Genomic DNA, 13,699 nt, shown 5'->3' on the forward strand with positions numbered 1-13,699 from the left:
AGGTATCACCTTCAGCCCCCTTGGAGGATAAGACTAATTCTATTTGTGTGATGACCAGGCCGTGGAGGTCCTCTTCTCTCCCTTAAATCTTGTAAGTCCAAGATATTGCAGCAGGTTGGTTACACACACACACAGATTCTGGAGTCAGAGCACCTAGGCTTGAATCCTAGCTCTTCCTCATATGATGTGTGTGTCCTGAGGAAAATGACTTTATTTCAATTTCCTTGTTCCTAAGCAGTGACAATTACATCTACTTTACATGGTTTTTGTAAGGATTAAGTGAGTTTAATAATATCTGTAAATACAGAAGAGTGCCTGGGCATAGCCGTAACATGGCTTTGTTAAATAATAAACATGTATAATCATCTCTGTGAAAATAGTCTGGAAACTTATTCTTTGGTCATATATGCTTTAGTAACTATACTTCTCTACTAGAAGTTAGAATTAAATTATCAAGTTATTCAACTTGAAAGAAACCTAGAGGATTTATCCGAGGCACATTCGAACTGCACACATATGGTTGTGGATGTAGTTTACATTAATAGTAATATACTTACTAGACTAGAACAAAGGAAGTAACCTAACAGTTCTACTGTCTTCTGTGCTGGTCAGATCATAGTAAGAGTCAGTCCCTCTAAGAGCCTGGGTTATTTTGGGATTCTTTTCAGTTATACTTAAGTCTTCTCACTGACAGTTTGGACAGAGAATCAACACACTTTAGTTAGAATCAACAGACCTCACTCTGTCCCTTAGATAAATTTGTCCCTCAACAATAACCAAAATTTGAGGTTCCAGCTGGCCTCCCATCCTGTAGGTCTACCTTGAAGCATTGCAACTAGTTCTGGTTGCCACAATTAGAAAGAGATGCCAACATTGGCAAACTGGGGAGGAAACTCCAAACATTACAAATGTAGACTCTTGGAAACAATCAGAGTCATTAGGCTATAACTGGGAGGATACAGGAGAGCTATGAGAACTGGCTTCAAATCCTGGTAAGGGCTATCATGACAGATGGAGTAAGAGAAAGAACACTTAATAGATACTGACTGCTCAGAGCTTTGCATCTCATAGCTAATTAAATGTCCAATAACAACCTCGTGGAAGTAGACAGAACTACTGCATATAACTAGGTTTGGAAGAGGTGGAGTGACATGCAAATCCCCGAAATGCCATGTGCTATATTTGGAAGCTCTCAAATCTTTCGGCCTCATCTCACACTTCTGTAACATGGTTGCATGATGAGCATGCTATATTAGAGCTTTCTAATATTTAGAGCTAACAAAACGATGTCAGAATTACATAGTTGTTTCTTACCATCAAAGATGTTCAAACAAATGCTTGATGATCATCGTAAAAGATATTGCAAAGATGATTTATTTATGTGTTGTTGCAGAGTGGAAATGGAACACATATGAAGGCACTGTCCAAGCTTTGAGATTCTGAGTTTCTATACTGTGGGGTAAATTATAAACTTTAGATATATTGTAATTGTTTTCCTCTCTATTTTCACTTCCTCTTCCATTCTATCCCCTTCTCCCATTCGGGCAGATAATCTGCTCTGGGAACATGCTTTTTTAAAAGGAGGGATGTGGTAGCTGGCAGTTTGGCATTTAGGAGAACAGAAAGACCACACTATTGTCTCTGATTGTTGGACCTAACGTTTGACCAAGTTTACTAAGGAGATTTGTTACACTCCTTTGCGGCAAACCTGGAATGATTAGAAGAGGAAGCAGTTGTATAACCTCTCCTTCCCTCACCTCCAATTCCTTGGCACCCAGAAAACTCAAACTCCGGAAGGTAGGATTTAGGCCTGGGATTGACTTATGATAATATTCTGCTACCATCGGTGTGGGAATTTGATATAGAAATCAAGTTGACCTTTTGAAAATAAAGTTATTTTTTACACATTCGAGCTCGTGAACCTATTTTAAACTTAGGAGATGAAGGATGTGTTTTCCGAGCCCCTACACAAAAGTGGTTGCAAACCTGAAGTGTTCGGTCCTCTGCTGCCCTAGTGTGGACATAGCTGGAAATAACAGTTCTAAATTTCACTTGCTTGCGGGGAGTGTGAAATTGTGCTTGGCAGAAACCTCCCCGGTGAATTGGTGGCTGAGGCTTAAAGGCCGGTGGAGGCTTATGCCCAATATGGGGGAGTCAGAAACTGTTGCTGACTCAGCAGGGCTCGGGTTCTCAGGGGAAAAGTGTGGAACTCAAGCAACCCATCAATGACTTCAAGAGGCTTTCTTCTTGTCCACCATCTTTATTTTCCCTCGAGACACCTGGATCCAGTGAGCGAGTGATCATCTAAAGACTCCCAGTCATGCACCCATGGGCACAGTGCCAACCCTCCCACACCTCCTCTTCCTGTGCTTGGAGTAACAAGTCTGTAGGTTTCTCCTTCGGGTTTCACAGCTTTCACACCATCTCTTCACCGTCTGTCTCTACACTACCATCTCCACACAGCTCTCCACTATCACATTTATGTTTGCCACATCCCTGACTCCCTGCACAAGCACAGGACAGAGATGACCCTTTTGTTTTGCTAAGTGAGAGAGGGGGACAGTTGGGCACAAACAGGGGAAGGGGCTCTGAATCACTGGTGGCACCCTGGTTGGAGTCCAGAGGTGTCCGAATCCCAGGACTAACTTCTACTTACAGGCTAATTTCTTCTTTCCCTGGTCAGCTCCCTCCTGTGTGCTCCCCACCCTCACTCTCTATTTCCTCCTAACAAATAGCAATGGTGGCTTGGGGCTGCGCCCCAGCCCTCTCACACTCCTGCCTACAGGAGAGGGTGGGTTTTCTGGGCCTCCTGCTACCTGCCACCTGGGCCTCCTCTCTCCAGCTGGGAGCCAGGGACCCACACACCTGGCCCGACCAACTTGCTTCCCCCTCTTTCATGCCCCCAGACCCTGCCGCAGCCTGCGGTCTAGGGCCAGGAGCTGCCTCAAGAAGCCCCTGTTGGGGATGATGCCTCGGTGGTCCTTGACTTTCTTGATGGCCTCCACGAGGGTGAGGTGGTGGTACAGCATGAGGTAGGCCAGCACCAGGGTGGCAGATCGGCTGACTCCTACGGCACAGTGCACCAGGATCTTCCCTGTGAGGACAAAACAAGAGGCAGCTGTGGGACTGTTTGTGGTGGGTTGGAGGAGACTAGGGAGAGGGCTATGTGGATGGAGAGGAGGAAAACATGAGTAGGGGTGCATGCAGACAGGACGAAGGGGTGCAGATCAGTGGTGGTAAGAATGCAGGCCCCTGACAAGTTCTCAAGACAGACTGAGATGGAGAACATGCAGCAGCTCAGCATCTATAAACTTAAAGAGGACTCAAAGGTAGAGACTCATAAGCGATGCAAAACTGAGCTCTGCACAGAGTAGGACTTCAGCTGATATTTCCTGAGTACATCAATGGAAAGCACCCTGTGTCTAATTTGGCCCTTCCTCAGTCTTGCCCACCTGTCCATCTTTCTATTTCTATCAACCATTTTTTGGAGAGGATGTTTATATAGCTTATATTTATAAATACTTTTTTTCCCGATCACCAAAGCAAGACATGCTCAAAGTAGAAATAATTGGAAAGTACAGAATTATGTAATCGAGAAAAAAATTGAAATATATCACCCATAATCTTACCACCCAAGTGCAACTTGCCACTCTCTTAACATTTTGGATCACTTCCTTCTCATCTTTTTATGTCTTTTATGTATTTCATGTATTTTAAAAATGGTTGAGAGAATGTTTTTCTCTCATTAACATTATATCCTGAGCATTTTGTCATGTCATTGAAATCTCTCTCCCATACTGAACCCTCCTCAGCTTTTCCCCTCACTCCATGTCTACCATTCCTTCCTTGCTCCTCGCTTTCCTCTCCTACCTCCTGGCTGGCTCAGGGCCCGGTGGATGAAGTCGGCAGCGGTCTGGAAGTGGATGCTCATGTCAAAGGCTGGCGAGTCATGGGCCTCGACACCCAGGTAGCGGATGCCCAGCCCCTCGTAGGCCTCAGGCGTGCCTCGCCACCTGCTGTGTGAGGCATTGAGGACGTGGGTGATGCCCAGACGCCGGAGCTCACGGTGGTTGTTAGCTATGTCCCTGCATTGAGTAGAGGTTAGAGGGAAGGTGGGGAAGCAAGGCTGTGTGGCAAGAGTCCCTGTCTGTGCCCTGTCCCCTGCTGAGCTCATGTCTTTGGCTCCTCGTCTCCCCTTTGCTTAATGATGACCCAGAAGGGAAGAATCAAGAGGAGAAATGACCTGGAGTCTCGTCCTGGAGCAAGGATTGAGAGTACTGAGGAGGTTTTGCCTGGAAAAGAGAAGACTAGAGGGTGGGTGACCAATAGCCATAATGGAACATTGAGAGAGTGCTCTGAGGCTGCGAGGGTTTACGATCTGTAGGAAGAATCTATTGGCTCTGTACTTCATGGAAGGAAATATGTACTAACAGTGGAATCTAGCTGAGACAGATGGGAGCATCTCGGGAGAGAGTGATTTTCCTGTCACCAGGGTATTCCATTCAAACAGAAAAAGGAGGTCAACATGTGGGTATGGATGCAACAATGGGGTTTGGACATCAGATGGGACATGGGTTTGGACCAGCTCACAACTAACGTCCCTGCTATCCTTGAAATTATTTCATTCTAACCCTTGCTCCCATACCTGACTCCCCTGTTACTTTATGCTCTGACACCGAGAATCTCCTTATATTTTGCCAGTTATTCCATGCTCACATTTACCCCATTTTATGACATCACCTTCACGTGTTCATGTGGCCTATACCTTTCATTTTAGTGATAGACAGTTTTCAGGCAACATGGTCATATTTCAGGACAAGCGCTCTGTCCAGTGCAAACTCTTCAAATGGAAAGAGCACTGAACTTGAACCTCCAAGTCCTGGCTCTGCTACTTACGACCCGTGTGACCTTGGGCCAGTCACAACTTCTCTGAGCTTCAGTTTCCTCATCTGTAACCTGGGGATAGTGGTACCTACCTCACAAGGCTGTTGTGAAGATTAAGAGAGAAAATGCATGTGAAAAACTCCTCGTATACTATAGAGCCCTTGCGAGAGAGAAGCGGGGACTATTCCTTCTCTGATGCTCTTCTCTCCATAGCCCCCCACCTTGCAGAACGTCTGCATTCACTGCGGCTTTGCTTGGTCATCCCTTCTCCTTCCTACCCACTGTTCCTGGCTCCCAATGACCGTTTTCTTTTCCAGAGCCATAACACAATAGATGGAAGGTCAGATAAGTCATCTGTCATGTCTGATACATAGCATTCAGTAATAAGTTTTGCTAAATAAATGACATTATTACTTGAACAGAGTTTTTCTGTCCAGAGTTGAGTAGATCAATAATCCTGCCCAACCCTCTCAAACCCTCCATCCTCCACTCTCTGCCCATGCACCCCCCTCCCCTCAGTCCTCAACCTGGAACCAACAACACAACTCAGTGCCTCTCTGGCCCCCTTCTCCTTTCTTCTTGCGCGCGCGCACACACACACACACACACACACACACACACACACCCACACACACACACACACTCAGCCATGGCTGAGTACATATTGGTCTGCAGGGTACATACTGATCTCCGAGATAGAGGCCTGGCCAGACCTCATCGGCGTGGTTACAGGCTGTCTTGCCTGTGTAGAGAAGTCTCTCCAACTCAAAGACATTGAGGAAGGGATGTTGAACAGCTGGTATCTCCTCCAGGGCCCCTCTAGTGCGAACAGGAGACCTTGAGCTACTCCGGGAGAAGCGGGCCATAAAAGTCATGGAGGCCCAGAGCCAGTTACCAGGGCACATCTTAGAGGCGGCAGAAACTGTGGCAGCTGCCGGATGGGCTGCAGTGATGATGGGCCAGTCTCCAGGTAGCTGTTGCTGGAAGAGGAAGGAATGTGAGACACACCTGAGTGAGTCCAGAACAGCTGCTTCCTTTCCTGCCAACTGGGCTGGGTCCTGGAAAGAAGATTCTTGAGGAAGGAAGGTAAGTCTGTCCCTGGTGGGGTCTCCAGGGTTATTTTTTCCTTCAGCTGCAGCAGCTCCTTTCTCTCTGCTTTTTGGTTCTGTCACGCAAAGAGGTGGGAGAGTCACATGTCCTTGTTTACGAGGAGAGGGAGCTGCCCAGCTGCTGGGTTTCTGCTCCAGCACCCCACCCCCACTCCCACCACACATACATAAACACACACACAAACATTTGGTGTTTGGGTGGCAGTATCCACTGCTGGAGCTCTTGCCAGCCTGAATCTGGGTCTCATCTGCCTGGGGCTACAGCTAGAGAGGCTAGGGAGTTAGGATGGGGGTTGGAGGGTGGCTTTCTCCATCCAGAGAGAATCAGCAGGAAGACAGTGGCAGCTGGGGCCATGACATATGCCAATCTTGCCACCTCAGTGCCAGAAAGATGGGCTGCTTTAACCTATTCCTATCTGTCCTACCACTGCCTCAGAGATAAGGCTGTCATGGGAAGCATATGTTGGGGGATGGGATGAGTGGGGAATAGCAGTAAAAAGGAAATATAAGTTTTTGAAAAACACTTGCTGAATGCATGAGCTAACAGGAGAAGGCGCCAGTCTATGTGCACAACAAGCAAACCACCACCCTCTTTTGATCAGTATAAAGAACAGATTGATTAAACCTCATCTCTAATGTGAGAATTTCTGAGTTGAAGCAGGGCTAGAGTATTGTCGTGTGTGTGCGCGCGTGTGTGTGTTGGATGGGGGCAGAGGATGGGGGACTGAAGAGGGGGTAGAAAATGAAGGATGAGGGATCTTGCCAGGCCCAGGGGCTCAGAGGCTGGAATTCCTATCTGTGTTGCTGTGGGAGTTAAGTGACAGTTTGAAGCCTATGGGCCTAGCAGGTGTGCCCCTGACTCTGTCTGGACAGCTAGCTCTTCCAAAAGTGAGACCATGTGCTGAGCTGCAGAGTTGACAAGGGCCAGCCTTTGAGACTTGCTCTGGCACCTTCAGGCAGAGGGGAGACTGTGGCAAGAGCCTCTGCCTTCACACCGCGGTCTTGAATGTCTGGAAAGGCAGGAGGGCTGGCAGAAAGAATCCCTCTCCCACTCCCTTCCCTGTCTTAAGCCTCAGAGCCTTCAACCAAAGTCCAGCAGTGAAAGGCCATCTTTGTCCTGCCCACACTCTGCATCTCCACCCCACACCGCTCACATTGCTCCCCCAGGCCAAGAGAGACCAAGCACTTACAGGGCATTAGAAGTCGGGGGTACTAGGATCAGGGCTGGCCAGGGGAGACTGAATTTTAGGGTGTTTAAGAAGAAATATTTTTTCAATATCTGGGTCAGAAAGAGTACAGAAATACAGCCCTAAAGCCATCATCATCATCATCATCATCATCATCATCATCATCATCATCATCTACCTTGTCTCCTCAGGCCTAAAGACCCCATCGGTTATTTCAAAACAACCTTTTCTGGAAGCAGATTCTGCTGCCTGTGGGATGCTGAATGATAAAAGGGAGCGGGAAGGAGATCAGGTGTAGAAAGCCCCTCCGGGGACTCTATTTCTCCTGGGGGTGTGGAGAAGCCCCATTCTGTCCCAGGATACACCCCTCGGCATTCTCCAGTCCCATCTGCGGAGTTCCAGGGGCCCCGGTCCCCCACCCCCCTCCCTCCGTCTGCTATCGCGGTTGTAACAGGTCCATGGCCGTCGCCCAGCCTTTGCCAACCCAGACAGCCTGGCGCTGACGGTGGAGGGAGGGAGCCCGGGAGGGCACAGCTTGCTCGGCTCCCAGGCCCCCTCTCCTGTCCCCTCCCTCTCTCACATCCTTGTCCGGGAAGGCGACCACCCGCCGTAGCCCCTCTACCTCTCTGCGCGGCGGGGGTCTCAGTCCCGGAGGCAGATGGAAGGAGCCCGCAGCACCTCGGCCATGACTCTCCTGCTGCCGCCGCTGCCGTGGTTTCCACTGCCAGACCTCTTGACGGATGAGCATCTATTTTTAAGCCATGACACGCACGTCGAAGCAGGGCTCTATCAGTGTGTGTTGGTGACACAGGAACAGTCTCGTATCCAGTGGTCGGAAGCAACATGCAGCGTGGGCTCACCCGCACCCCCTCCCGGGCCGCCGAATTTACAGACCAGATACGGACCACGCAGCTAGAGCAGCTCCGCCCCGCATGCATGCTCATGTGCATGTGTATTTTCGGAGCTGCGCCAATTACAAGGCATTTTGCTTAAAGATGACATTATGCAAGTCGTCTTAAACGGTGTCTTAAACACACACGCTCCTCCCCAGACAGCATTAGTTAATTACATAGACACTCACTTGTACCTTCCTCCTTCTCAAGAACACCACTCATAAATAATAGTCAATAACTCTATTAATATTTACAATATGCCATATAATTCACATATTTTAACTCATTTTATGCTCACCACAAGTCTATGAAGTAGGTAGTATTATTATTGTCCCCATTTTAAGGAGGAGGCAACTGAGGTACAGAGAAGCTGAGTAATTTGCCCAGGGCATTGCCAGAGCTGAGCTTTAAATCCTGGCAGTCTGGCTCCCAAATTTATGTCCTTAATGGCTTTCTAAAGCTTTCTAAACCAATGCCTCAGCACAGTGGAGAAGGCACGATGGATTTCAATCAGGAAGCCATTTCCACTAGCTCGGCTCAGAGTGAACTCCCCGTTCCTGGGACTTCTGAAGAAATTCATGTCCATACCTCTTCGCCTGTGCTGCCTTTTAGTGATGTTTACTTTCACTTGCTTTTCTATTGTAAGCGCCTTGTCAACTTGGAGATCGTAAACACTTGGAAGGCAAGGACTGGGTTGCATTCCCTTGTGCCTAGCTTGTATGATGGGGAAGGAAGGGGAGATAATGAATGTTAGCAGATAATGCTGTTGAGAACCAAGCAGACTTGGACTCCAGGAGAACTGTCTCGCAGGAGGAAGGCAGGGACCTGTAAGGTCAGCCTGGACCTAGTATAGGATGAGAAAATGATATCAGCTTTAGCTGAAATCAGGATTGGCTACATTCCCAGTGCAGGCGGTCTATCAGATTTCGGTCTCTGGGTCAGAGAAAAAACTGGCCAAAGTGACATGCTTATGTGAATTCCCTGTGCACACATATTAAAGTTTGATTTTCTCCTGTTAATCCGTCTCTGTTAATTTGATTATCCCAGCCAAAAGAAGTTAGAAGGTGAGAGGAAAAGTATTAGTTTTAGCCCCCACAGAAGCAAACTCAATTCCTTTCCGTTTTTCTTGTGCCTTCTTGGTATGGCAGTTTAAATGAAGAAATGAAATCCTCATAATTTAAAACAAAGAATTGACCTAGGATATTTGAGATTTTAATTTGTAGACCCAGGAAAGCCCAGATTGAAAATGTCACAAATCAAATTGTGAAAGGGTATGTATCACACTAACCTCATTTTAAATGACAGTCTTTAGGGTTGGTAGATTGAGAAGATATAGATGAATTTGATCTCAATCTTTAGCAAGACTTGTGCTTTGACACTGCATTGTACTTTTATCAAAAAGGTGGGAAAAATATGCTTTAAAGCATACTGTGGATAACGTGGACAGGTGTTTTTGGGTAACCATAGAAATTGTCCATGGATCAATATTTTCATGAGGAGCATTTCCAGGGGTCTACCTACAACTCATGTGGCTTTATATATATATATTTTTTAAATGGGAAGTTTGCTTCTAGCTGACATCGAACTAAAATAAGGATGGAGAGGAGGAGGGATGATACAGGAAAGAGTTAGAATAGAGAAGATAATGAGAAGGTAGGACAGAAAACGGGAGGGAGAAAGTATAAATGGCATGTATTGATAATTTATTATCTGTCAATTCATTGGGCTTTCACATTTATCAGCTTATTTAATCTCACACCTTTTAGGTGGGTATTATTATCTGCGGTGAATACTCAAGGAGACCAACACTTGGCTACATCAGTTAACTCATCCATAGCTAGTAAGTGGCAGAGCATGGGTCCAAACCCAGGGGTATCTGATTCCAAACTTCTACATTTCAAGATGAGGCTGAAGAGTCATTTCCTCTATAAAGCTGTACTAGATCCACTCCATTTGTCCATTTCCTTTTTGTGCTCATATAGACTTCTGTCAAAGGACCTATGAACTCTATTGAGGCTACTGGGAGATACCAATAGATTTCCAAATAATCTCAAAAGAACCCCTACCCCCTAAAAAAATTCGAGAGAGAAAAAGAAGTTTAGTAAGGGGGCGGGGCAAGAAAGACCAACAAATATATGTTAAATGGTAATTCTAACTGCTACCATTTAACTATAGACTCGGCACTGTTAAGTGTTTTTACATTATCTACTGGAAAATAATATCAACTTGGTGTTTTTGTAATAAAAAAGATTTATTTGGGGAAAAAGAAAAGGGTTGCAACCCAGTGCATGCAGATATAGTAAACCAAGTGTATAACTCTGGCCTATGTGCCAAGATGGAGGGGTATTTACAGCAGAGAAAAGGAAGAAAAGGGAAGGAGAATTTAGAATCATAGAACTTTATTATAATTATAGAATTCTTCCTGTAGTGTTCTCTTAAATACTTAGAGGACTTCCATAAGTCCTAGCTCTTCCCATAGACTCTCCTGATTGATTATGTTTGCTTAAAGTTCCAGTTAGTCTTTATCAATATATAGTAGATAACCTAATCCCATAAAGTCAGTATTATTAATATCACTTTGAAGAAACAGGGTTAGAATGGTGGTAATCCACTCTGCAGCAGCTAAACAGCTAATAAGTGGGACTTGAGCATGGATTTAGACCTAGAACTGTTTTAAACCAAAGCCTGTGCTTCCAACCACTGTGATAACAAATAATAGTAATCGTTTAAATGTATCAAGCCCTACCCTATGCCAGGCATTTAGCAGAAATGATGTGAATTCCTTACAAGAATCCTCTCCACCCTTTTCTTAGGGAACATGGCTCCCCAGTGCCAGGATCTGGGAGAGAGTGCTGGAGTTTGGCAGATGCGGCCTTTTAGTCCCCTGGAGTGTCTCCTGCTGCTCTATAATCCTTTCTCACTTATAGAGTAATGCAGACAGAGTGGAATCTGGCTTCTTCCCAACTATGCCCTAAGTACCACCATGGCCATCTTTCCTGTACTGGTCCACCTGTGCACTCTGCTTCAGGTTTAAACTACTCACTAAAGGTTCAAGCAGAGAACTAAGGGCTGTGACTTTATTTAGCAATGGGAGTGTGGTGAGGGTAGGAAGGGTAGAGAAAAACTCAATGTCATTTGAGGTGCCGGGTGGTGACACTGACTTATCCTTCTAAATCCTCATCCCTCCAGTCCCTGTTTTTCTTTGGTTCCTTTCTTGGTCCCTATTTAGCACTTCCTCTTCCCCAGGCCCTGGTGATTTGTGTGCCAGTCCTCTCAGGCAGATGTTAATGGGAATTTCCCTTGCTTGGGATCCTGCTGGCTCGGAACTGGGGAGGGAGGCAAGTGAGTTCTTTGTTTAGAGTGAGAATCTCATTTTTACTTCAACTTTAATGCCTTTCTTCTCTACCTCTCCACCAATGCATTTGGTAACTACTTTCTCTCTGATTTACCGAGGGGTGAACACATCTTACCACTGTGATTATTAATTTTTTTCTAAGAACCACACATTATCACAGGGAGCAGATATTCTTTCCATTAGCCTGACTTTGTAATGAAAATAAATTCTAGAGAGACTAGTGTCCCTATAGGAGAAATAAACCAAGATTATTATTTACAAATGAAACAGGATACAAAGGGAATATACAGTAAATCTCAATATTACAAAAAGAGAAAAAATAAAAACATGCGTAAATACATATTTTGAAAAAGACTGAAAGGAAATATGCCAGATATTTAAGAGGTAAACTTTAGTCAGTAGAATTATGTATAACTTTTATCTTGTGCTTTAAACTCCCTACTTTTCCCAGATTTTCTATAATCGGTATGAATTAATTATAAATGTTAGTTCTATCAAATTAGTTGAGACCTCCTTAATGACTTCCTATGTGGCCAATTTTAGTAAATGTCCCACACATGTTTGAAGAGAAAATTTAATCTCTTTTTTGAGATGCAAATATTTATATATTCCTTTTATATAAAGCTTTAAAATATTCTAAATTCTTAATTGTTTGGTCTTGTTTTAGCAGCTTTTAAGAGAGAAATTAAAATCTCTTACATGTTTGTAGGCTTATTAATTTCTCCTTCTAATTCTGTAACTTTTTTGTTTGGAACAGTACCAGGCTATGTTATTAAATACGTAAAATTCACAGGTTTCTGTTTTTTATTATTATTAACATTATTTTGTTAGTCAATAGGCAGTCTTTCTAAGACCCTTTTTTGAAAAATCTTTTTCCTGATATATATACCTTCTATTTTAAGTGTCATGCTTATAAATTGTTTATAGCTAGATTTAAAAAATTAATTTGTATGTCGAGTGAGTTTATTTTCATATTTATCGTGATTACTGGTTTTTGAAAATGATTTCTGCCAATGTTTTTCTCTGAGTTAGCCTGTCTGTGAGCACTGGCCCAAAGAAATACACAAGCAAGGGTTTGCAGTATAGAAAAAAAAAGTTTAATATCGAATTGGCAAATTCAATATTATCTCCCTAGGAGATAATAGTCTAAAGACATGACTCCCTGATAATGTGTAGGTTACAGGCTGTATAGAATAAAATCACAAGACAGTTTGTTAGGAGTTCGTGGTCATGCTGGGAGGTGATTGGTCCAAGGTGAGATAAGGGTAATAAATTATTTCTTCAGGTCTTGAGGACATTTATGAGATCTTTTCTGAAGTCCATCTCTCAGGTTTCATGGAAAAGTAGCCAGGGGGTCGTTCTACCTTAGGGCTCAGGAACTGAAACATAAGTTGAGATGTTATCTTTAGCCTCCCAGAGGTCCAGACCATGTGACCATTAGTCAGGTCCTGGCTACTGTCTTCTGCTGCCTCGGGCTTGCTGATTATTCCAAGGAAAGGCTGGGTCTCTGAAGGGCTTAGGAAGAGAGAGAGAGAGAGATAGAATTTTTAGAGCAGAGATTTAAAACTAAATTTAATCAAAGTCATAAGGACCTTCAGTTTCACCATCCAATTTTGTGTTTTCTATTTGTCATGCTTTTTCTTTCTTTCTTTCTTTTTTTTCTATTTTCCTTTCTTTGGTTGGATTTATTTGGTGTTCTTTATTCACTTTATTGAGCTCTATTGATTTGAAAGTTAAACAAAGTCTATATTTAATTGGTACTTTTATACTCTCCTTAAATAAGATAAGAATTTTTATTTAATTTCCTTCAGAAATACTTTCTCTCTCATCTTCTTCTTTATTATTATTGTCACCTAGTACTTTGAAGCAGGCTTTAAAATTTTTTGTTTTAATAGTCATCAGTCACATAACACACATGGTTTAAAGAATCAATGCATTCTGAAATTCTTATTAAAAAAATAGCAACCCTCCACTACTGTCCTTCATCCATGTCCCAAGCAAACATGTTGAACAATTTCAGGTATTTTTAAATTTTTGTATCTCTCAGTGATGTTTATATTGCTATTTCTTGATTTTTCAGTTTCAGTTCTATTCATTTCCCACTATAAACTTTGAAAGTTTATTTCCCTTTGATTCCATCTTGACAAGATATATGTAAATATCCCCTCTCTGTACATTTTTCTTATAAAGCTATGTCATAACTTTGTTATATAACTATATAAAGCTATGTCATAACTTTGTTATATAACTATTCAGTGTTTAAGATATTAC

General features: G+C 43.8%; 1 protein-coding gene across 2 annotated transcripts; it reads right to left on the reverse strand.

Annotated features, from left to right (window-relative positions):
- Nucleotides 1-2,240: 2,240 nt before the first annotated feature.
- On the reverse strand, nt 2,241-8,072 carry DUSP26 (dual specificity phosphatase 26). 2 transcript variants are annotated; one of them, XM_023538416.1, is made up of 5 exons: nt 7,803-8,072; nt 5,569-5,864; nt 4,977-4,985; nt 3,871-4,085; nt 2,241-3,094 (listed from the first exon to the last, which is right to left on the reverse strand). In XM_023538416.1, the coding sequence occupies exons 1-5, from the start codon at nt 7,926-7,928 to the stop codon at nt 2,895-2,897; spliced, it is 846 nt and encodes a 281-aa protein (XP_023394184.1). In that variant the 5' UTR covers nt 7,929-8,072; the 3' UTR covers nt 2,241-2,894. The 2 variants fall into 2 exon arrangements, with proteins under 2 accessions (XP_023394184.1, XP_011370428.1); XM_011372126.2 differs by lacking the exon at nt 4,977-4,985.
- Between the last annotated feature and the right edge of the window lie 5,627 nt (nt 8,073-13,699).

Source organism: Pteropus vampyrus, unplaced genomic scaffold, assembly GCF_000151845.1.
Source record: "Pteropus vampyrus isolate Shadow unplaced genomic scaffold, Pvam_2.0 Scaffold8, whole genome shotgun sequence".
NCBI lineage: Eukaryota > Metazoa > Chordata > Mammalia > Chiroptera > Pteropodidae > Pteropus > Pteropus vampyrus.

Coding starts and splice junctions, on each gene's coding strand:
- DUSP26 (XM_023538416.1), bottom strand. CDS start 7,928: ATGCTCATCCGTCAAGAGGTCTGGCAGTGGAAACCACGGCAGCGGCGG. Junction 5,865..7,802: donor GACCCCCGCCGCGCAGAGAG/GTAGAGGGGCTA, acceptor TTCCTCTTCCAG/CAACAGCTACCTGGAGACTG. Junction 3,095..3,870: donor GGCCCTGAGCCAGCCAGGAG/GTAGGAGAGGAA, acceptor TTGTCCTCACAG/GGAAGATCCTGGTGCACTGT.